The sequence below is a fragment of the Anopheles gambiae genome, chromosome 2, assembly GCF_943734735.2.
Source record: "Anopheles gambiae chromosome 2, idAnoGambNW_F1_1, whole genome shotgun sequence".
Lineage (NCBI taxonomy): Eukaryota > Metazoa > Arthropoda > Insecta > Diptera > Culicidae > Anopheles > Anopheles gambiae.
Genome location: NC_064601.1, coordinates 39,456,688 through 39,481,137, shown reverse-complemented (window position 1 = coordinate 39,481,137; position 24,450 = coordinate 39,456,688). Strand labels below are relative to the sequence as shown.

At 46.3% G+C, this 24,450-nt stretch overlaps 3 protein-coding genes across 7 annotated transcripts in view; all 3 read left to right on the top strand.

Annotated features, from left to right (window-relative positions):
- LOC1274241 (ras-related and estrogen-regulated growth inhibitor) overlaps positions 1-15,570 on the top strand; it is a 53,823-nt gene extending 38,253 nt beyond the window's left edge. For 3 of the 4 annotated variants that reach the window (XM_061644888.1, XM_061644889.1, XM_061644887.1), the window contains exons 2-6: positions 8,832-9,536; positions 13,052-13,108; positions 13,201-13,277; positions 13,348-13,529; positions 13,602-15,570. In XM_061644888.1, the coding sequence (XP_061500872.1) occupies positions 9,476-9,536; positions 13,052-13,108; positions 13,201-13,277; positions 13,348-13,529; positions 13,602-13,860 (636 nt within the window). In that variant the 5' untranslated portion in view covers positions 8,832-9,475 and the 3' untranslated portion in view covers positions 13,861-15,570. Of the gene's footprint in view, positions 1-7,479; positions 8,762-8,831; positions 9,537-13,051; positions 13,109-13,200; positions 13,278-13,347; positions 13,530-13,601 lie in introns of those variants that run through there. The other variant, XM_061644890.1, reaches the window with a different exon arrangement.
- A 555-nt stretch (positions 15,571-16,125) lies between these two features.
- Positions 16,126-20,739, top strand: LOC1274240 (transportin-3). 2 transcript variants are annotated; one of them, XM_061642781.1, is made up of 6 exons: positions 16,133-16,465; positions 16,960-18,039; positions 18,140-18,306; positions 18,816-18,872; positions 18,983-20,329; positions 20,447-20,739. In XM_061642781.1, the coding sequence occupies exons 1-6, from the start codon at positions 16,352-16,354 to the stop codon at positions 20,505-20,507; spliced, it is 2,826 nt and encodes a 941-aa protein (XP_061498765.1). In that variant the 5' UTR covers positions 16,133-16,351; the 3' UTR covers positions 20,508-20,739. The 2 variants fall into 2 exon arrangements, with proteins under 2 accessions (XP_562427.1, XP_061498765.1); XM_562427.4 differs by lacking the exon at positions 18,816-18,872 and having other exon boundaries at positions 16,126-16,465.
- A 772-nt stretch (positions 20,740-21,511) lies between these two features.
- LOC1274239 (transcription termination factor 5, mitochondrial) lies at positions 21,512-24,197 on the top strand. Its single transcript, XM_313328.5, has 4 exons — positions 21,512-21,845; positions 21,910-22,882; positions 22,955-23,179; positions 23,254-24,197. Exons 1-4 carry the CDS (start codon positions 21,749-21,751, stop codon positions 23,528-23,530), a joined length of 1,572 nt encoding a protein of 523 aa, XP_313328.5. The 5' UTR covers positions 21,512-21,748; the 3' UTR covers positions 23,531-24,197.
- Positions 24,198-24,450: the final 253 nt, after the last annotated feature.

The following is a 24,450-nucleotide window of genomic DNA, read 5'->3' as shown; positions in this document are numbered from 1 at the left end:
ACAGGTTGTTAGTCTTATTTATTCAACCCATCCAAGACTGCCGTTAAGCAATTTAGTTCTCCATCATCGTGTGGAAGACACTCCATTCCCGCGCTTCTCAAAAGGTGGCACTAAATAAATAATCAATCTCGCCCGCGTTTGCGTGTGATGCGCTCCCGCGTGCCCTTTCCGGTTCGCAGCGGTCGGAACTCGGAACCCGAAGAGCTATCTCGGTGCCAAATCCAATCCATCGCTCGTGACAGATGATCGTCAGCAATCAGTTACCCTTGCACGCGAGAGGAAAATGCCATTTATAGGCCTTTCTTTCGCCAAACACCACCCACCGGGACACCGGGAAGCGTCAGTCTGCATTCGTATCCCACTGCACCAGGAGAGGGCGAATAGGTAGATGCAATCGGGACCACCGCTTATCGGCTTATCGGGTCGAACCGATCTTCAAGGCTAGATTGCCTTCAAGGGAAGATGATCGTACAGCTTTACTGGCTTGGGCGAAAGAATACCCACCGCCAGCCCATTTAATCCTAATTGACGGATGAAGGAAGCGTCCCCGCGAACCAACACACTAGGAGCTAGGCGCAACGGGCCGGATGGTCCCGTTTTGTTGGCAGCAAGATGCAATCCCCGTATTCGTTCCCAGGTTGATTTATTATTATTACACTGCAGAAGTGAATTTATGTTTCACCACTCAACTCGAATCCAAAAAAAACACAAACACGTAAAAAGCCGCCATGACGCGGCTCCGTAGGCTTAGCTTCACAGATTCATAACCAACGAACAGCAGCTGCCCAGGACAGTGCCGGTTCCAGCCTGGCAAACAGCCAACTGGAAATGAAAAGCTCGTTAAAGATTATCTTCCTGCGGTGTGCTTAGTGCACCTTCGAGTGACGCTTTTGGCGATCGGTTTGCTGCATTTCCTCGTGCGCGCTGCAGTTTTCTGCCGCCAGTATTGGCCCAGGGCCACCCAGTATTCAAGAGAGCAAAGGCTAATAAAACTGCTAATACTATCTAGTGGCAGCAAGTCGAGCCTTGCTTTGTCCGCGTTTGGCCGGCTGGATCGATTCGACGAAACACGGCCAGCGTACACTTTCGCCCGTATTGTTATTGCTCAAAATTGTAGCATAAAACTAAAATTAATGACTATCCAAAACGAAAGGGAAAAACACGGTAACGGGAGGCCAGAATCGAAGCACTGCCGCAAATTTTAAACCTCTTCCCGGGCACGCGGTCACGATACGGAGAACCGGAGTCGGTGAGTCACCAAAATTGCATCGAAAGGCAGTCGATCGGTTGGCGACGTGCTAGCGCTAACAACGATCAACAAATGCACCGTACCCCGGGTACACAATGCAGGAAATCGAAATCGGGAGCAAATAATAAATTGACCACCATCATTGTACACTGCTCGCTATCTAGACGCGCCGCGTTTCCGCAAAAAACTAGAAGAAAAAAAATTAGTCGCTCGGATAGGAATCGGTTTGGCGGCTATTGGGCGATCGATGCACCCGTAGCGTTCTCTCCCTCTAAACACGCCATACACAAAACACAACCAACGCACCAATGCTTCGAAGGGGCCACCCACTGCCACCCACGGGTCTCCCCGGGACCCGTTTTGGCAAACAGTAAAATCAACGCAACCAACGAGGTGCAGACATCATCCACCGAAATCGCCGCACGACGCCCCAACCAAACCCAGCCAGCCTAACGAACTAGCCCGAAGCCCTGGCCAGCCACAGCTAGTAGGAAAAATGCTATGATTTATCGCAAAATATTACGCTCAATTTGCAAATTATGCACTCCTACAACTCAATCCGTGCAGCGAGGGCGGCGGCGACGGCGGTGGGGACTTGTGCACCCGTGAAAGCGACGAACGGGCGCGCGATCGACCAAGCCAGCCGACGGTCGTTTCGATTCGTTGCGAGTTTCAGTTCAATCGGTCCAGATCAACCTCACCGGCACTGGACCCGGTACCCCCTTTTGTCCGTTTTTTTATGTTTAGCATATTTATCGGTGCGAAAAATGTATGTATAGCTTTTTTCGCTGTTGCTTGGGCTGTCCAGTGTCCTACTCTTTCTAATTTTTCATATGCACTCACCACCGTATCGATGCACTTTAGCGGCCAGATTTGACTATTTATAGCACACACGCTAGCGAATATGTGTGTTTGTTTGTGTGTGCGTGTGCTGGTTGCAGCCATGGCGCCGCGTGTACAGCGGGCGTAAATCCCAACCCGAACAACGGAGACGCGAGTGGGTCGCGTGCGTTTTCGCGCTGGTAGTAGTTGCGTTTCGAACGACTGTGACCGCATTCGGTGTCGCCGCGGAATGAATGCCCATGGGTGGGGTGGGAAAATATATGCACAAATTCGTCCCGTAATTCAAATGATGCACATGATTCACCCACTGCAACCTGTAGTGCAAATGGTCGACGGTGAAGGAATATTTATTCGTAGCTGCTAGTATATGGTTTCGAAATACTCTCTTTATTTATTTATGTCACAAATGTGTACCGGCACCGGGCACTGCGCACCCATTCTGGTATCATACATTTGTGACCTTTAGTGATCTTCTATTTTGAAACATAATATAATATTACAAAAAATAAGTAAAGTATAGAAGTACAGAAGAACCTTGGGATACGACTGTGGTTGGTACCGACAAAATATTAAAAAGTCAAAAAGTCGTGAGTCAAATATCTGGCAATGCATAGTTCATAAACGAAGTTGAAGAGTCGAAACCTGTTGAAGAGATGTGTATTGTAATTAAAACAATTTTTGATAATATATTAGTTTGAGTATTAAAATCGTTTACATGATATCATTTATCTAGTTTAGGTAGTTTGGAATCATCAAAAATGTGTATGTAATAGTTTTATGTAATAAATTAAAAAGAAATATATTATTTTCTTCTAAATGACAACATTGATGTATCAAATTTAAAATTGTCGTATCTGCGAACCGTCCCAACTCTAGGGTTTCCTGTAATAACTTTTCTCACTAAATTTATTACCTAAAAAATGAATAAATATATTTATTAGTTTTAGTAAATGTGAAAATCTCTGGTTACGTGAAGTGTGATTAATGTGTGTTTTGTTCCCAAGTTTTTGTATCGAGCACCACGTTATAAATCTATGTAACTATTTTGTTCGTTTAATTATGATTATTGTCGGTATTACTAATAATAATAGCAATATTGTTAATATGTAAATAGTAGGTTTAAAAATATTTATATCATAATTTTAAAAAAATATTCCAAAGCAAATATAATAACAGACAAACAATGTTTGTATTTTTGTGTACAAATTTTAAATAAATACGTTGCAATTCCTTGTTTAAAAAAAAACAACTCCTACTTTCCACAAGCTATGATGTAAAACTATCAATATATTTACCATACAACCATACACAGCATGATAGCAAACATTGCATTGTCTGTCAAATCAAAAATCAAGTGAAAGAAAAGCTAGTTCAATGTTAGCAATAATAAACAGCCCCATTTTCTATCCACAATGAGGCTTGTGCTTTATATTATGCACTACACTGTTTCATTTTTGTTGTTGCTGCGATATTTAGCGATCAGTCCCGGTTGCAGTTCCAGTTCGGTGGCGTAACCTGGGACCCTCCCTTTACTTGCCCTAAACGGCCCATTCAATTTAAACCTTCTACCGTTTTGCCCGCCGGTCACATCGCACCACCCGCCTGGAAGGTTTGCGCATTTGTGCAATGTGAGACAAAGCGATTCGGGACGGTATTAACCAACGGGCGCTGCACATTATGCGGCAGTCCTTCGGCAGTCAATCAATCCCTGACGCATTGCCCTCCATTCCCACACTTCCGCCTCACATTTGAAAACGGAACCAACCGCCTTTCTGCGGGAAGTAAAGCCGACCAATCTTCACCGTTGACTTGGGCGGCTGAACTTTCAACGATGAACCCATAAACCATTCGCGATCAATAGAAAGTACGACCGTCGTCCGCCCGGCGACAAGCGGTACCGTGGAGGGGGAGGTGAGGAAGCGGTGGAAAATTATTGCTCCCTTCGCTTCCAGATCGTGATTGGAGAAATTTGAAAATTTAGCAAACCAACCAACACTACCCCGGCCCCCTCCAACACCCAGCACGCTCGGACGCTGGTTCTCCGCTCCGCGTGACTGTGTTTAAATTTGAGCGCATAAATTATGTACCTTTTTAAAAAACTTTTGCACCGAATATTGCGATCGCTCTCCGATGTGATCGAAGATGATACTGGGCAGCACGAGCCCTGGCGCATACCTGTCGTGCTGCGTTCGGGTTTGGGGTTTGTTGTGACTTGTGGTGCAATGCAGAACATAAATAACCGTCAAATGGGTTATTTATATCGTGCCCTGCCCGAAAGCGGAGGGCAGAGGATTGCAGAACGGGCGACATTGAACCTCTTTTTTTGTGAAACTGCAAAGTTAAGGCAATCTTTTTGGATGTGCTACACCCAAGTTTCGACGTAGCAAAGAAAAACACAGCAACAAATGACAAAAGGTTAGTACCGTTTGTCGCCCGGGGAAAAATCGATCATGATGCGAGCAAACGGTGTACTTGCTTTTTACGATGCAGTCCAGCTGGCACGCGGAAGCGATGAGGTGCCAAACGCCTAATTGCATCTCGTTAATCTCGTGCAATATTTCACACCCAGCATAAAATCGCAACACAAAGTTCGCACAATAAAGATTAATAAATACCCAATACTGTCGCGTCGCCTGTTGGGTGTGTTATTGTAATGCGATTACTAGCAACGCCCTCGTCCTCTTTAGAAGTTTGTATCGCTCCACCAAGTGTGCAGCTGGTCGAAGTGCATAAACATAAATTTAATTCACCGCTGCAGGCAGTACATTATTCCGCCAGTACGTCACTTAATGGTGCATTTCAATTAATTTTTATTTTAAAAAGAAATTTTTACTGATTTATTGTTATGTTGGCCGAACTGTCGCACAGTGTACAATCCGTTTGGGACAGGGGGGGATTTTATGGGCAAACGAATCGGAAACGAACCACTGCCATACTCTACCGCGTGGAAAGCCTACTTTTATGTTTACGACCGTGTAAAACCGTCCAGTTGCCTTTTTTTTTAGTTTTATTCATCCAACCGGACATTCCAGTTCTATCATGCCGGCCATTCCGTGCAGTAAAAAAAACGGCCTTTCCTTTGTCCGTATTGCGATCGGCACGAGCATCATTGGTGTTACATCGATCTCATCACACCAGATTGGCCGACACGGTTCACCCTTCTGCTATCATCGTACCCGGCGGTGCCCGCGGTGGAGTGGGTGCACCTTAAACTGATGGCTTTTATTTTCAATTTCCATTACGATTAATGAACGTACGAACGGGGGGGTTTTACGGGTAATTCAATAATAAACTCATTTCGGCGGGCCCGGGTTTCATTCCCCGCTTTTAGATTACCTTTTCGGCGGCTTGTTTATCATTCCAGCGCGTTACCACGATCGATCGGTCGATCGATTCGGCCATTCGGCTGGTGGTGCGAGGCGGGTCGGCAATTTCTTGCAATGTGCAACACTCGCCGTGTACCGTTTATCGAATGCCGACAACACCGGTGCACCGGTTGAGGTGCGCACTAATGGGAATTTGCGTTTTTGCTTGATCTTCCGATGTAATCGAATCCGGCCAGCAAACCGTCAAGGACTGTACGACGGGACCTTGTTCGATTATCTCGCACTGAGTGATGATTGGGAGGACAACAATCCACGGCCACTCCGTTTAAACGAACGTCCGGAAATTGGGTGTGGTGTGGCTTACGTCTTTCGCGTTTCTGTTTTTCCTTTTTGCGCACAACAGCCCAGCAAATCCAAATCTGTATTCCGGTTCGATCGCAATCTTCAACACAATTCCAAGTGCTTTGCGTGCTTTGGTTTCCGAAATGTAAGGAGCGACGGTAGTGGAAAGAAACAAACAAGAGTAGCCAAGCGAGCCCTGTAGTTCAATTTCTCATTTTCCTTTATTTGCCTCAATCGAGTTATTACGTTTCCCCACATAATAACAATAATATTATGGGCGATTATTCACTGAGCAGCAGCTCGTTTGTTTGCCAATTTGGCCGGTTATGTCATGCCCAGCACAGTGTGCCGGTTCATGGTGTGCAGCCAACGCACGGTAGCTTTCGTAATGATGATGATAACAATTATGAGTAATGGCGAACCGCGAGTGCCTTGCGACGGTGTCATGATATTAAGCGCGGACATCTTGACCGTAGCATAGCAGGGAGCGTCATGAAGATGTGCTCGTAAAATTTAATGCAAGTCTAGTGGAGGTCACTGTAGGGTAGTTACAGTTGCTGAAACTGTAATGCGTATTGAACCTGGGAATTAGTAATGGTTTTGTTTAAACTAGAGGCAATCAAGGCAAGTAAGGTAATATAAGTTGTAAGATGTATTTGTAAGCAATGTTGTGCTATGTTTTATTTGCCGATTTAAATATATATAGAGATATTTGTGAAAATGCAAACACTGTTTTTGTTCCTATTTTCGGCAGTTTGGTCCCATTTTCGGCAGGCTGTGCTCCTATTTTCGACAACGCGAATATGGGTCGGAAAATGTTTTAATCAATGCAAATAGATAGACAAAAATGTCCAAAGCAGTTTTACACTCTCATTTTCCTAAGATTGGTGTTGAAAAGAACTTAAATTATTAATTTTATTGTGCCCATTTTGGTCATTTTTAGGGCAGTTTTTACAGTGAAATTGGTAATATTTAATACAAGAAATATTGTTTTATGTTTCGACATACGCATTGCAGTGTTCAGGTCAAGTTTGTATTGATTATTCAGCTAAACCAAAATGTTTTTGTTTTGTTTCAAGTTTCGGCAGGCGCCCACAGCAGTTATCTGTCAAAAATCAACATTTACCGTGTGCCTATTTTCGGCAGCATTTAAAGTGAATGATTAACTGTTTTTCGTGATTTTAAAATTCCAACCGATCTAGAATAATTTAATAAACACTTTAATTGGGTTAGTGGTCTGGCTCTCTTAATATTAAAACCTGCCGAACTATTGACAGACATCAAATCTCCCAAAAAACTGTGAACTCTGCACGTTTTGTTCGATATTTTAATAAATATGCAAGGAAATGATGTGATACTTCGTATATAAATAATAAATGAGCATATCTCTATTTAAAAAATATGTGTTGATACCAATTGCAGCGCGTTTTTGCGTAATTACACGTTTTTAGATACCCTGCCGAATACTGGTACAGTTACCCTTTGTTCAAGATTCAAGACAAAATAAAAGAGTTTAATTTGAAACATAAAACATAAAAAGTAATAACAACACATAAAGCTTCAGGTATCTGCTTTTCAGGAAAAATAAATTATACTTTTCATAAGCTATAAGGACCACAAAACAGTCGTAGTAATCTCAGAATAATTGGTGTTATTTTAATTATATTATTTTTTATTGTTTGAACATTGGGCTTGTGCTTGTAAACTCTAAACTCTTTTTAATCGCCGTTTTAATAAATATTTAAATACTCTGAGTCAACACAACCTCGGCTCAGCTTACAAAACACTCTCCCAGGACGGCATATTTAAAACTTTTCAGTTTGAATTTCGTTAAAACTTAAACCGCCATCCAACACGGATTGGCATCATAAACATATAGGTAGCAATCCACTCATTTGTATACAATAATAAATTTTCCACAAGAAAGTTGTTGCTAGCACATGTTTGCCTACGTTCGTATGGCTGTTGCTGCTGCTGGTGCTTGTAGTTGTTCACAAAACCACATTGCCCAGCCAAAAGACATCGTCCACGACAGGACAGCACTTCACGTGCATGTTGCGTTACAAATTCCATTCCCAGCTCGAAGATGAACTGCAACCCCCACCCCGCCGTTACCGTGTGCCAGCAGCATGTCCATGTTCACATTTATCTCCTGCAGTTACAGTGGATTCACCCATTGAACAACAACGAAAAAAAAGAAAGAAAAAAAAACAGTCTCCCTTTCTCACCACTCCTTTCTCAGCAAAACCATTGGTGCGTCATTTTCGGAGCATAGTAAATCTTGGCTGCACCTTCCGCTGCATTCTGTGCCGCTTGTTTGCTATTTAGATTTACAATCGGGCGATCTATTAAAATTATGCAAAAATTCGCCACCCATCCCATCGCCCCATCGGCCGCCTTATCCAGTCCCTGCCGGCGCATGCACAGCCTCGTTTGCGGCTGTGAGAGTGGCAAAATCAGGCCAGGCACCGCCGGTGCTATTGCTCGCGGCGACTGACGATTTCGAGTCGTTTCGGGGGGAAAAACGGGGATGGCGCTGGCCGTCGTTTGCACCCGTACCGCAGCCACGGTGAGGATCATTGTGTAGTACGAACGACACTGGCGTCGCGGCTAGACCAGCCAAGTCAGAGTCCAGTGTCATCTCAATTCCCAGGAATTGGCCAACTATTTTTAAACCCCTTGTGCGCTGGATGGTTGCAAATCGAAAGCACGAATCCCAAGCGGCTGCAGCAGATGGGAATGAATTTCAACCTAATTAAAATATGTTACACTTTCCGCACCAGCCACATTGGCTTATGCTAAAGGCAACCTTCCCGGACTCGTATCGTTATCGATCGTCTCAGGAGACTCAAGGTGGAAAGGCAAAAATCAGCTTACCTTTACGATCGCTTGGAAATGGTGGAAATTGCCTGTTATTCAATGTGTGTAATGATTTCAGTGCGTTTATGTTTTTTTTCGTGCAGGCTCGTTTTTGCATATTTAATCTACACATGACTTACCGGTGTGTCATTTCTTAAGTGGTTGGTTTCTTATATGTATTTTCCCATTTTTTCTTCTATTCTTTTTTACAGCTTCTTCCACGTTCTATCTGCAAATCGCTGGCATCCTCGTCGTGTCCGGTTGTGCGGCAAGCCGTTTTTTTCTACGATCGCGTTGCGTTGAACAGCTGGGCCTGGAAGTGTCTCATTAAGGAAGGAGGAACGAACAAACAAACCAAAATGTGCCTCCCTTGCGCGCGGGCCGTTCGATTCTGATCGATCCACTTCACGCGCACCTGAGCCCCTGTGTTTGAGGGGGCTGTGTTGCAACACATCGACGACAGAATGGCGAACCCGTGCTTCGATCCTGCCACCGCACCGTACCCAGCCACCGTGTACATCCATCTGTGGCCCCGGGAGGCGTAAAGTTTTCCAACGCCAACGGCACGCATCCGCAGCAGAAGGAGCAGCAGCAGCAGCAGCAGCAAACAGCACCGACAGAAACCCCTACGGCTGGGACACGGTAATTGAAAATTCAAAACGAACCCCAACACGTACACGACGCGAGTGGTGTTACCGGCGGAGAGCTGTCCCGCATCTAAACCTACACACGCCCGGGTACGGTGCTGCGTCTGGTGCACCCGGGTCGGGGCGATTTTGTTGTTTGGCGTCTACAGCCGAAGGCCACTCTCCTGGTGGGCCTCGACACCCTTCCCGAAAACCCGCCAACCGGAGGAATGACGAATTTAAACAAGCTCAAGGTGGTCGTCATTGGCAGCGCCAAAGTTGGCAAATCGGGTAAGTGTATGTGTGTGTGTGTGAAAGGGGGGGGGAGGGGCTTCAAGGGATCGAGCGTAAATTTTTATGCTTATTGTTATGGTTATTGCGAATTTGAATGCATTTCTGGTGTGTTCAGGCAGGCTGGGAAGGGTCTCGGTGAACTTGTCGGGTGTCTTCTTCCATCTACTTCGTCACTCGTTTGCATTCGTCTCATCGGCAATCGTGGTTAGAGAAATTGCGATTAGCCTATTTTAGGTTTGATCTCGGGACCGACCTAACCGACGGACGGGGACTTCGGGTGCACTGTGCCGCCGGTGCCACATGTCAACCCACATCGGACGATGCATTTCAAGAGCGCGTGTAGTTGGACGACAAGCCGCATTAGGGCATTCGGGAAGGTTGTTTCTTCCTCTCCCTTGCTTCTACATGATCGGAGATACTTGAAATTGTAATAACCTAATTACCGATGAACAGGTGCTTCCGTTGAAGAAACTTCTTTCGCCGGGAGTCGTTGGAGTGGACAGAAGTGTAAGGGGACGGGGATCAGCGAAAGCCCAATGACTGAAGGTTTGCGTGATGGAAAGGTATTTAAATTAATTTCATTGGAATCGTTTAGAAGCAAATGGGTAATTTGAGCTTTCTCTTGGCTATTTGACATGTTTGCAAACAAGTTGAATTCTAACCACAAAAACAACTTTCTTCGCTTCACAAATATGCAGAGCAAAGTGAATAAAATTAGTTAAAAAAGCTTATCGCTGAAATAAATAATTTAATTAGTCTGTTATCATTTCTTTTAAAAACAAGGCTAGGCAACAAGATGATCTTTAGGAAAAGATAATGGAAGATATTTTTAGTTCTTGGTTTACCAAATTGTATTACGGTGAATTGAAATTTTAAATTCGTGAATTAAAACATCTGCATCTCTTTGGTTTTTGTACATCTACACTTGCGCTAGAATCGACAATGCTGCTAACTGTACTATACGAATTAATCATTGTTAAAAGTAGATCATAAATTAATTAATTTAATCGAATCAACAAAGTTTAAAATTAATTTTTATGCTTTTATCTTGGTTAAGGCTTTAAGACACGATCACGCTCTAAAAATTATAAGACATAAGGTTATACATGAAAAGCATATTTTGTTTTTCTTCAAAGCAAAGTTCTTAAATCATTTAACTCTTACAAAAAAGTCATTACAGAAGTGATGAAGATGATAGAAAAAAGCAAAAAAATGAGGATTCAAATTGACGACTTTTGAAATTAAAACAAAAGCACATTTTATGATGCCTCACTGATTTCTTTGTATCGCTCGATACCAACTAAAAAGCCAACGCAACTTTCCATTCTGATCTTGAACCCTATCTATCGATCGTAATCATCAACATTCCTCGGCAACGGTGCATCAAACCTTGAACTGGATCGGTGTCAAACGACGATCACCCTTGTGCCCCAAAATCAGTATCAGTAAAACGCCGGCGATCGATCGGCCGGCAGCTCATTAGACGTGAGCAGTGAAACCGATTTCACCAAACCCACCCGCCGAAACAAAAACGGCAACGGTTTTCGACCGATGACCGATGCACGTTCGTGTTCCGTTTTCGGTCGCAACGTGCACGTGACTGCACCGCCACAACCACCGACTGTCCGCGTTGACGCTATCGCACACGCATTATCTTTATCGGACCATCGGACCAACGACGGGCTCACGATGCAGCCAAAACGGTTCGATTATTCGAAGCGTGATAAATCGTAATTAATAATTCGAGCCCCTTTCACGAGCCAACGTCAATGGTGTGGCTATGGTGTGCGAGTGGAAACACGAGGAAGTAGCTAAAGACCCAATAAAAGGGTTGGTGGGTGGTTTGTGACTCCGGGTGCCGGCGAAGGCAGGAGAAGCGATGCGGGACAATATTCAATGCATTTCGTTCAACTTCGACCTACATACGGGGACGGTGTACGGCCAGTTCGATCGCTTGGACATGAGGTCTTTATCAACCACCGTGCGAAAGCGAACGGTTGGACCTGCTGCATTAAAACACTGAAAGGAAATGCATCACCATGCGCACCATCTCCGTGTGTGTGTTTTTGTATGCGCGTGAGTGCATGTGTTGAATGGTTATTTATTTCACTTTTTCAGCATCAGCGACCAGGGTAGTAACGGTGGTCGATAATAAAGAGATCTGTTGGGTGATTTTTCTTTCATCGAGAGAAATGAGGTGTCCCGAAGCGATCGCCGAGTTTTTGGGGTGCAGCATGGTGATCTTGTGCACTGTTTGGCAAATAGCAGGACTGCCCTGCCCTGCCCAGGCACAATGGTGAGATAAATAGCGTCCGATTGTGCCGTCCGAGCTGGGGCCAGTTCACGAAAGTCAAACTGTTACAAATTGTGTACACAGGCAGCCCTTTCTTCAGGGATTCAATCGTGTTTGGAACGCTGGGACTGGAGGTATGGAAGGTGTAGGTGAAATAAAATGAATTGAAATTATCTTTTGTGATGCATCACTTACAGAGCCGGACAGTCAGTCAGTCAGTCAGTGTTGCAGGACCTTCCAGCCATTGGTTAACGGTGCCTCGAAGAGCGATGTTAGTTATGGCACGCCACGACACGAAGCAGCGACAAACAATGCATCGTTTCTAACTGAATATCGCTGCAGACGATAACATTGTTCGACGAGGTGCGTGTCCTTTGTGGTTTTAAGACGAAAAGCGTAAGCCATGATTTAAGCACAAGTATATTTTGTACTACACAGAGGCGTGCGTGACGTGGAGCTATTTTATGAACATTATTTGTCAAGATCGTGGAATTATCAGGCACCGGGTTACGGCACCAAGAGCAAAGATTGCACGATCTCTTGCAACTGGCTGCACAGTTTGTAGCACTGCACAATCTCCAGACGGGTGCGTTCCAGCACGGTTTGAAACGAACTCAATCAGGGGACTCCATTTCCTAAAAGGAAATCATGTCGCCACGGATCAAAACAACTTCGACTGATTCGGCTGATACTGCTGATGCGGGAGAACTTCTCCAACACGTCATCGGCATGCTCATGCAGGGTTGCGGAGGTATCGTGTCAACAGGGCTCTGACCAAACCACCGAGCTCCATAAACGTTCACAGCAGAGCCGTGGTGCAACGAGAACCACGATTTGCCGTACTTACTTGTTGGGAAGCATCTTGAGGTTCCCTTTTTCGAGAACGCTCCATTTCACAATCCCAAACCCCTTGTCCCGCCGTGCAGTCTGTCGGGTGTCGGGTGCGCACGACTGTCCTTAACGGGCAGCGCAATCCAAAACTCGTTCCAAGCGCTCCGTTCCATCGATTGCGGCCTACAACACCGGCAGATCACTCTTCCATCACAGTTTGATGCTTATGCTTCTCACCTTGAAGGCCATTGCGATCGCTTGGGTTGGGTTGGGAAACCTTATGGGATGAAAACTATGTTTGTTTGTGTGTGTGTGTGTGTGCGTGTGTGTAAATGCGTGTGATTGTATAGAGTAATGCACTACTAATGGTACGCTTTACATTCCACAGCCGTCACGGTGCGTTATCTCACGAAGCGTTACATCGGGGAGTACAGCTCGGCGAGAGGTAAGTCTAGCGCAGCAGGAAGATTCCATCCAGAACCGATTTTATCGCACCATTCTTTTTCTTTCGTTTGCTTTTTCCCCTTTTTGTTGCAGACTTCCTGTACCGGCATAGTGTCACCTATGACAATATTACGACCGAGGTGGAAATTATGGACACTTCCCGGTGTGATGTACGTAGGATCCGTGATGTTACGTTGGAGCTGTTCGGCTAACATTGTGTGTAATTTGTCCCTTTTCCAGAAGCGGGGCTGCTTGTACGAACATCTCCGCTGGGGAGACGCATTCGTGGTCGTGTACTCAATCTGTGATAAGTCAAGCTTCGAGGAGGCGGCCGACTACCTGCAGCAGCTGACCAAGCTGAAGCTGCCCTCCTACTACACGCTCCTGCTGCTGGGCAACAAAAGTGATCTCGATCATGCGAGGTAAGCGGAGCTGATCCCACCACAAAACCTTACTTTCCCGATACATGACTAACTTTATTTCGCTACTTGCAGGGAAATCTCCGTTAATGACGGACAGGAGCTCTCGTTCCGCTACTCCTGCCAGTTCTACGAGGTATCGGCGGCGGAAAATTTTGCCGGCGTTTCGCTCGCCTTCCATTCGCTGATCCGCGAGGCCCGCTCGACCCAGCTATTTCGGGCGCTGCCGATGCGAAGGAAGCTGGGCGTCAACAGTGTATCGAAAGCGCTCGGGAACATTTTTGGCAAGAACAGCAAGGGCGAGCGGAAGAAACGACCCTCGCTTAGCATATGACAGCCACCGGTTAATGCTGGCACCAGGGACACCAAGCACCATCGACATCCGAGCCTGCCTTAAGCGGGGTTGCATTTCTTTTTTTTTGTTTTAATTTTGTATTTTTACTGATTGCACGATGTACATATACATATTTGTAACAGACTTAGCTTCTATGTTACTACCTATGTTAGATGCTAGATCAAGTGTAAAGAATAGTGAGTAATAAGCAACTGTGACACCAATGCAGCCATTCCTGAGGGGACCATACCCTTGTTTTTAGTAAGTTAGTGAGTTTTTTTTTTACATTACATGCAACAGTGCTAGATTCAAAGTACTAAATTCAAATCTTGCCGGGCAAACGGTGAGCTTGTTTCGAACAGCAGTTGTATTACGTTCCTATCAGATCAGTTCCGTAGGATAAGACACACGGATTGCCTAACAAATATTGTAAAGAAAAGTAAAATAAAACCCAAGTAGAACGAAGATAACTAAACCTTTTCATTATGCTTTTAAGGTTACATGAGTAAAACAGTCCCTCGTTCGAAATCGCTTGTTGGTTTTGATGTAAGATCCTATTGAGAAAGAAAAAAAACTGGGATATAAATATGAATTGCTGTCTACCAGAATATGAATATAAATATCGACATTCAAAACGATCTGCTAGTGCAACGAGTATCCGGAATCGGATTCGGAACTGGAATCGATTTTGCTTCGGAAACTTCTAATTTCAATTCTAGAGCTGGTTCTGATTCCGAAGTCAATTTCAATTGCAAAGTTGATTGCGATATCCGGGTCGATTTCGATTCTCAAGTCAATTTTGAATCCGGAACAGATTAAAAAATTAATTCCGTAAAATCATTCTGGACCTACTCTGCAGCATCGATTCCAACTAGATGTTCCGATTCCAAGCTTTTACTGCTAGCATAGACAATAATAACTTTTGTACAATAATAGCGAGTGTACCGCCAGACCGGCCCAATGGTGACTGGTGCATAATAAAAATAGCAAAAGCCAGCCTTTACCACCAACGATCATCCCAAACAGCCAAATTTGCCATCTGTTGAGCACACGCCACACGCCATCTATTGAGCAAACCAGTGAAGCTACGGAGCTTTAGTTTTTTTCTATGGATATTCGATTTTCCAATCGTTTAAGCTTAATCTGTGGCGCTTGTGAAGTTCCATCATGATCCATAAACATCAGGCTAACCAGCCGCAAGGTTCCAAAGAGTACCGAGTGCTTGTTAAAAAGCGCCATAGTTCCGCAAAGTACCGTTTCTTAATCACCCAAATAGTCAGCTCGTACTTTATAGCTGATTTGGGGCTGTTTATCGAAAAGTAGTTCCGATGTCGTACTTTGTGGCTGATTAAGAGATAGATGGTACTTTGCGGAACTATGGAGCTTTTTAACAGGCACATGGTACTCGCAGGAACTTTTTAACTGATTAGCCTGATGTGTATGGTTAACGATGGAACTTGAAGGCTTGTTAAGAAAGCGTACCGCACTTGGTGGAACTTTATAGCTTTTTAATGCATGACATCGGTACGAGGTGGCCCTTGTCAAATTGTCAAAGACTGGTGCCGTCAATCGTCTCGTTGCTGCTGCCCAAGCCAAATAAGTTAATTGAAGGAGGAATATTGAATGAAGTGCTTGTGATTTTACAGTAAATTGTGTGAATAATTGATGAATATTAAGGATTTAAAAATATACACATGTACTCAAACAAAACCTCTTGTTTATTTCATCGATGACGCTTGCTTGAAAATAAAACGCAAAGAAAAATAATTGCTAGTACCCTGGCATAAGGAAGCTGCTTAAGCGCTGTTTGAAAGACCCACCTGGAACTTTGATGCTGTTTATCTACTGCAAAAGGCAAATTCCAGCAGCGATCTTTTGCATGCCAAAATTAGCTGCTTAAGCAAGCAGCTGGTTATTTGGGCAGTCACAAAGTACGACATCGGCACGATTTTTTGTTAAACAGCCTTAAATCAGCTATAACGTATCTCTGGGACAGCTTAAATTTAAATTTCCGTAATTTTGGCCAAATTCTACGTCATTTCGCACACTGTCCAAAACAATGCAGCTACAAATTGCTACATGGGAAGACATATTTATTCTATACTTTTGCATTAAATCCTTTATTAAAGAGAAATATATCAGAAAATTAATAAAGTTTTTTAGCGTCCACACAATTTTCAAGCGGCAAGCACCTAAAACATACAAAATTTAAGAAAATAATGTTTAATTTTTAATTAACCAATTTGACGTTTTCGGTTGCGACCATTGTGCGTGTTGGCGTTTCTTGTGGCCGCTAGCCAAACTACAGCGTCGAGAGAAAATAAAATATGGCGAAAAAATCTGCTGGCGGTCCAAACGCGGTAGCTCCGTATTAATGGTAAAGTTTATCTGATAAAAAGTGATTGTGAGTGTATTTAAAGTATCGCCAGCGGTAGAGTAAACCGCAAGCTAGAGAAAACGTCCGTCCATCCGTTCGTTGTCCGTCGCGAAAATGGAGCCACCGACGGCAGAAGCGGTGCTGCAAGGCGTTTTCACCCTGTACAACGATCCGAACAATGTGGAAAAGGAGAAAGCCTCCAAGTGGTTGGAAGAATTCCAGAAATCGGTAAGTGCTGCTGGCCGTGGCTGTTTGCAGCTCGCCGCGGAGCCTTGGCCGGGTAATACGTGCACCGTCAAGGTCTGTGTGAAGGAACTCTCTCGCGCACAATCAGCATCATAACCTCAAAGAACGGTTTGTTCTGGAACATTTCTGATCGAATGGTTTCCCAACGTCTTGCCTCGCACTGGGTACCGCGACCGCGCCGCAGCTGTGTCGCGACTCGTTTGCGGATGAAGCACAGCGCCGTGCCGTACCTTGCGAATGGTGGGCAAACGATATGCCGCCCTGTTATACGTGTTTGCCTGTGCCAAACACGTAAATCGGAACGCTTTCCCTGCGCATCTGGTGAAGGTCACGGTGGTGTTGTGATTTTCCGTTTTCTGAGGGTGGATTTCCTTGTATGTTCCTTGTTCCGGTGATGGGCAGAAAAAAATGCGACGTTGCAGCGTATTACAGATGGAAAGCAAAATTTACATTTTTGCCCTCTGGTTTCGTTTTAGATTCATTCCTGGAAGATAGCGGATGAGTTGCTGCGGCAAAAACATGATCTTAATTCCTGCACATTTGCGGCGCAGACGATGCGTAACAAGATACAGAACAGCTTTCACGAGCTGCCAGAATCGGCCCACGAATCCCTGCGGCAGTCCCTGCTGGAGCATCTCAGCCACATAACGATCGAGACGAAATCGGTCATCGTGACGCAGCTGTCGCTGGCGCTGGCCGATCTGGCACTGCTCATGTCTTCCTGGCAGAAGCCGGTCGCCACGCTGCTGCAGCGCTTCTCCAGCAACGCGAACATGATGTACGCACTGATCGAGCTGCTGACGCTGATCCCGGAGGAGGTGAATTCGCGCCACCTGCGACTCGGCGCGAACAGGCGGAAAGAGATACTGATCGACCTGGAGGCCGACTCGACGCTGGTCAGCGAATATTTAACCGTCTGTCTCGTGAACGGCAACGAGAACGAGCTGCTCCGCTCGAAGATACTGAAGTGTTTTACCTCCTGGGTGCAGATCAACGCATTTAAGCTGCCCGAAATTAGCGACAGCATGATCATCGTGTACTGCTTCCAGCTGCTTAGCAGCGGCACCACCAGCCCGGATCTCCACGAGGCCGCCACCGACAGTCTCTGCTCGCTGCTACACTGCATGGAGCTGAACAACTCGCGCGGCGGGCTGGACGAGAAGCTGTTCGGCGGCATCATGTGCCTGGAGGAGGCGTACAACATGTCGGTCGCGCAGGAAGATCTGGACAAGTCGATGAATCTGTGCCGGCTGTTCACGGTGCTGGTGGAGAGCAATCTGACGCGGATGGTGGCCTTATCGGACGACGAGACGCCCCACTACTCGGTCAAGTCGCTCGATCTGGTGCTGAACTGCGTCGGCCACTACGATTACGAGGTGGCCGAAATTACGTTCAACATGTGGTACCGGCTGAGCGAGGATCTGTACCAGCGGAACAACTATCAGCTTACGGCGCACTTCAAGCCGTACGTGGAGCGTCTCATCGCGGCCCTGTACAAACACTCGCAGCTCGACCCGGACCACGATGGGCTGGTAGAGGAGGGCGGATCTTTCAAGGTATGGATCGAATCGACTCAACGGCGTGCAGTGTTGCGGAGGGCGAAGAAGCGAACCCCCGATTGATGATTGTTTTCGTCGTCGTTTGTTTTTTTTTTAGGATTTCCGATCGAAGGTTTCAGAAATAATTAAGGACGTCATATTTATCGTCAGCTCGATCAGCTGTTTCAAGCAGATGTTCGTCGTACTGCAGTCCCCGAACGTGTCGTGGGAGTCGAGCGAAGCGGCACTGTTCATCATGCAAAACGTGGCGCGCAACATTCTGCCGTAAGTAGCGACAGACGCCTCCCTAGGCCTCGCGCTTTAGTGTTGGATAGGGTTGCGGTTTGTTTTTTTAGGCCCCTGCCACTGCTACTTGGTCTAAAGCTTATTATCCGTACCGGACTGTAGCACTCCGGAACAGCCAATAACGCAGCAGCACACGGTAGTTCCGTGCCGTGCCGTGCCTCGGCCGTACGGAAGTACCGTTTGCAGCTCGCTGTGGTCCCGATAATAAGAGCGTAGAACGAGCGAAGTGCAAGCGTGCGTGGCGATAATGTTTTGATAACTTAGTGTTGTAGTAGACGCATGTGTAACTGTTGAACCAACCTTTTGTACCTAGCCAATTTGAACTGAGCAGCATAACTACTTTCCTTTACTCCTTTTCCCCCAACCACTGCTCGAAAAACGAACACCACACCCGCAACCATGAACCGCCGCTGCCGCTGCCGCTGGCGAATGGAAATCGGACACAATTTTAATGTACTTTTGCGATTTGTGTTATTTGCATCTTCTAGAGAGATAATGGAATTGGGAGAGCGTGAGATACCAACGTCGCGGTTCAACCAGCTTTGGTGATTAAAATGAAATGCTCGTAGACATGGTTTAAGGGTTACAAATGGTTTTCTATTTTCTCTCTCTTCCCCTCTCTCCCTCCCACCCCCCCGCCCCGGTTCCGTTGTAGTGAGGAGAGCGAGGTCGTGCCGAAGGTGGTCGAGGCGATACTGAACCTGCCGGAAAACTGCCACATCGCGATCCGCTACACATCGATCAGCATTCTGGGCGAGCTGTGCGACTGGATCGACTCGAACCCGGAAACGCTCCAGCCGGTGCTGAACTTCCTGCTGTTCGCGCTGCAGCAAAAGAACGGGCTGGCATCGGCGGCCGCCAACTCGCTGCAGCTGATCTGCTCCACGTGCAAGAAGCACATGGTCGGCCACATTAGCGGACTGATGGAGATAGCGCGCTGCCTGGACAGCTTCGACATCCAGTCGGAGTCGGCGATCGGGCTGCTGAAGGGCATCTCCATCATCATAGGGCGTCTGCCGCCGGCCCAGCTTACGCCCGCCATGCAGGAGCTGTGCAGCTTCCAGGTGGAGGCGCTCAGCCGCCTCGCAAACGGCGACGACGACGGGCTGGACGGGAAGAAGAGCCGCTCCGATCCGGCCTTCTGGCTGGACCGGTTAGCCTCCATCTACCGGCACGTCAGCCCGACCGTGCGCAACAACGAGGTGAACCCGTGCGCGTTCGTCATCGTCAACAACTGGAACGTGTTGTCGCGCGCGCTCGAGCGGTACAAGAACGATTCGAAGATCATGGAACGCATCGTGCGCTGCATCCGGTACGCCATACGGTGTATTGGGAAGCAGGCGATGCCGATACTGGAACCGCTGGTGAAGCAGATCATCACCATCTACTCCGGCCACAATCACAGCTGCCTGCTGTACCTGGGCAGCATACTGGTGGATGAGTTCGCGTACGAGGAGGGCTGCACCCAGGGCCTGCTCAACATGCTGCAGGCGTTCATCGAGCCAACGTTCGGCGTGCTGCAGATGGAGAACGGGCTCAAGAACCACCCGGACATGGTGGACGATTTCTTCCGCCTGGCGACGCGCTTCATACAGCGCGCTCCGCTCCAGTTCCTGCAGTCCCCGCTCGTGACGCCGATTATACAGTGCGGGCTGTTGGCGTGCACGCTCGATCACCGCGAGGCCAACATATCTGTGATGCGGTTCTTCTGCAGCCTGTTGCGCCACGATCGGGCGAACGATCTGGAACCGATGGTGCAGTCGATACTGGCATCGCACGGCGAAGCGCTCATCATGAACCTGCTGTACGCGTCCGTCTTCTGCCTGCACTCGAACATGCTGTCGGACGTGGCGGAGGTATTTGTCGAAATTAAGCAGCACAGCCCGCACCAGCTGGAGGAGCACGTGAAAAAGGCGGTCGACTCGCTGCCGAAGAAGAACAGCGGTGGCTCCGTAACGGTAACGCACGAGCAGATGGTGCAATTCGTAACCAACGTGGTCAAGTAAGTGAAGTGCGCGGTGCGATAGAGGGAGAGAGAGCACGTGAGCTAACGAAGAATACGCACCGAAAGAGGCTGAAGGCGGTGTCCTAATTGGGGTAATTTGTTTGTCTCTTTCAGCTCCCAGACGGCGAGAGCCACAACGCAAGCACTGCAAGACTTTGCGCGGTTATATCGATAGACAACGGAGAAGACGGCGAAACAGTTGTCCTGCAGTTAGCTCTAATTGATACGTGTAACTGACTACAGTTTGTTATTAGTGACGAAGTGCGAAAAACACACCCTGTACATACATTAACTCCCCATTCAAACGGTAGTGCGTTCGTGACGTATAGGATTTCCGGCTCGAACGGAAGAACACAGTTTTTAAGTGATCGCGATGGAAGAAACGAACACTTACACGAGAAGAGGAAGACACAAGGATGTGTAGCCGGGACCCGTCTCCGGTCGTCGCGTCGGCAGCGGTTTGTTGCGTGCAAAGTTAGGCGTTTCGCTGTATGTACAGACAACATATGGCCGCGAAATTTAAATGTGTGCGATAATCGCACGAAAGATATTAATTAAAAGCATATTTGAAATAATTAACGAATTCAATTGTAATACCGCAATTGCCCTCCCCCAACTCCCTGTTGTGTACGCAAATCGTGAAGCGAACATAAATAACGATGAACCAAGAGAAACAGTGTACTAGTGCTCTTCTAACACCAACGCCACAACCATCCACCATCAAGCCACCAACGATACTTCTGTAAGCCGTTCTTTGCCGGTCCCTGTTTCCGAACGAAGCGCCGACGATATGCTCTCCTGCGGGTCGTTCTTATTCGGCGTCTTGCCCGTGTGTCGGGTGCTGCTAGTAAAACGAATTTGACGACGGAGGAGGGAACATGTATAGTGTCCCTTACTACGTAGATTCCCATTAACGGTCGAAAGCAATTAGTTTTGTGCAAGAGCGAAGTAGAGGGAGTATTACATTAAGTCCTCTTTTGTTTGCCCACCTTGTTAGCCCCACGATTGGCGCCAAGTAGTTGATATCTCTAGAGTAAATATGAATTATTTCGCTCTCTACCGGATGAGTTTGAACTGTGATATGTTGTGCACTGATGCATTAAACATAGCTCGGCGTGGTAAAGGATATCTTAAAAAAAACAACCAACACTAGTTACAATATACTTGATCAATGAAAATTAACTGATGCTTTTGTTTTCATTCATCCCCCTTCCATCCCAACGGCAAATTTAATGGTAGCATTTTCGAATTGGATTGCGAAAGCGGTAAGTTCGAAAATTGTAACGGATATTTTTTGACAGCTGCCTCATGACAGATGCAGCAGCTGACTTTGACGTACCAGTTTGCCGGGCAAACAAAACAACAGCAGTGTAGTTTGGTGCTTGCGATCGGTGGCCGGTGTTGCGAAATAGAACGATGCTTCGGTTACGAATATTTTACCGCACTATGTGCCAGAAGATAGTGAAAGAAAACACTAGCCCGGATGCTGCTCGAATATACGCGCCGCACATTGGTAAGGATCGGAAGACGGAAGAAGCTCAATAAATGGTAACCTCTCTACTTGACTCTACCTGTAGGAGCGGATTACAGAGTGGTTCACAAATGGTTGCTAAACAATCCTGCCCTGCTGGAGCTGGATCGGGAGGAAACGATCCGGAAGCTGAGCTACCTCAAATACGTTTACATAACCCCGGACGAGATCCTGGAGCAGCCGCACGTGCTTTTCAACCATCTGATTACGCTCGAAAACCGTACCACAATCTTGCGCGAGTGTGGGCTGGTGGAGGGCCTCACGCTGAATGCCATCGGAAACTATCTGAAGCTGATACGCAAAAGCATTGTGATGCTAAAGCGCAACTACCTGATTCCGAAGGATTTGGATATGTACGAGCAGCTAAAGCGACAGTTCGAGTGTCCGGTAGAGCCGAAGCTGCGCTGGGATGACGACACGCGGCTGCAGGATATGCGCATCGCGTTCTTCAACGAATTCCTTACCAAGCGGCTTGACTTTGGCCCGACCGAGCTGGAAAAGCTGTGGAAATCGTACTCGAAAATCAAGCACAAAAGCTTCGGCCACACACAGCGCGTCGTCGATATACTGCAGTACGATTACCAGTTCAGCCGCGACAAGCTGATCGCCAACATGTTTCTGCTGCATGCCGATCCGGAAAATTTGCTCCGCTTCCCGGTGGAGATACCGACGATCGGGGGTGTCGAGCTGAAGCAGGTGGTGGCGAAGTATCCCAAGATCATGATGGTCAACTATGAGTCGGTGAAGCGAGTGATGGGCATTTTAAAACAGCTCGACATACCGGACGGCGAGGTGTTGAAATGTTTGTCCGTGTTTACGCTGTCGTCGAAAACGATAGAATATCGGCTGGAGCGGTTGATGAGCGTTAAAGAGTTCGAGGTGCTAACGAAGCATCCTCGGGTGCTTAAGTTGATCCAGTACCACACGAAAGCGGCAATACGGCTGGACTATCTGCAGCAGCTGAAAGTGCGCTGTGCCTCGCTAGATGTGCTCTCGAGCAATTCGCAAAACTTTGAAAGGTATTCAAAAGCTTCCGCAAATGCAGGACGTTTGGAGGATAGTTATTTTTAATGCATTTTTCTTCTTCAAAGGTATGTCCGCGAAGGATGCGATCGTACGAAGGGTAAAGATACGGGCCACGTGCTGAGACACATCTTCAAGGAGCGGGGTGATGCCGCATTGCAAAAGATAAAGCGTCATCCGAACTGGTTCCATGTGCCGGTACTGCAGATGCAGGAAACAGTGGATACGTTGCTAAAGAAGAAGTTTACGCTGGACGATATATTTAATAACGTTCACATTCTGCTCTATCCACTGTATGTAGCCGTTTGTTGGATGCTATATTCCGACGACCGTCAGCAATAATTTTAATGTATTATTCCTTCCACAGAAATCGAATTGAGGAGAAACTTGCCGCACTGGAAAGCGGCGATCCAAGGCTGCAAGAGGAAATGGGCGTGGAGCTGTACAGAGCGGACAAAACGCAACTGTTGGCGCTGGCGCTGTACCTGGTGGAGCTGGAATTCCACTTCACCGGCGATGGTGTGTGGCCGGAGCAGGTTCAGCAGAGCGATTCCAGCTCAACCATCAACGTGGAGCTGCCGAGCAGTTTAAGTGGTGAGTATAAGTTTGGCAAAAAGCCTTCGAATGCAAACAGTTCCTCATGATAGTATCGGAAGACGGGGCTGTTTGTTGCTTCGGAAACAGTTACAGAGGATCGAACAGTTTGATGTAAGAGATTTGAGCATCTGTAAAGCGATGAGTTACTTTCAAACAGACAGGATTTCCTAAGGTTTTTTTTTTATTTAAAACATTTTTTTCCCGAACATTTTTGGTTGCTTCCCATATTTGTTTAGTGTGTTCCCACAATTTTTTTGGGTGTGTCCTATAATTTGATGGTTCAATTGTATAGATCCAATGGGACAATACCAATAAATTTATGGGAAACGATGAATAAATAGTGAGACGACAAAAAAAAAAAAAAAAAACGGGAACTAATCAACAAATCGTGGAAAACCCTGTAATTAGAGTAGAGTTAGGTGAGAAGGGCGGAAATGCTTGAGTATTTAAAACTACTATTCGATAACATGTACTCTTCAAACAAGCATTTGTAGTTTGGTCTTTAGATAGCTTATTTCTAACTTTATCAGAGTTTTATTTAACCGAAAAAGCCATATTACTACATTTAAAAACAAAACCTTATATCTACTGTAAAAATATTGCCTTTGTGTAAGCTGCACTTGAATAGGTTACATAGGAAAAAGTGTTCATACGTTATTTGTAAGAAAATGTGTTGATTGTAGTGGTTGTATTATTTGAAAGGCTTGTGAAAAATGGAGTCCACTTGTTTTATTTGCAATTTTGAAAGAAACATGCAAAGATCGTCTACGTGTTATTCAGGGATGAGGAATCTTTTTTAAGCAGCGGGCCACATGCATGAGGAACTCATCTTGGCGAGCCACCTGATAAATATTTTCGATAAACTATTAAATATGATTAGAAAATGCGGTCGCTATTCAATACAATGATGCTTACAACTAACCTCTTTGAAGAAGTTAGGTAGTTCAAGTGATGATGGTATGATGAG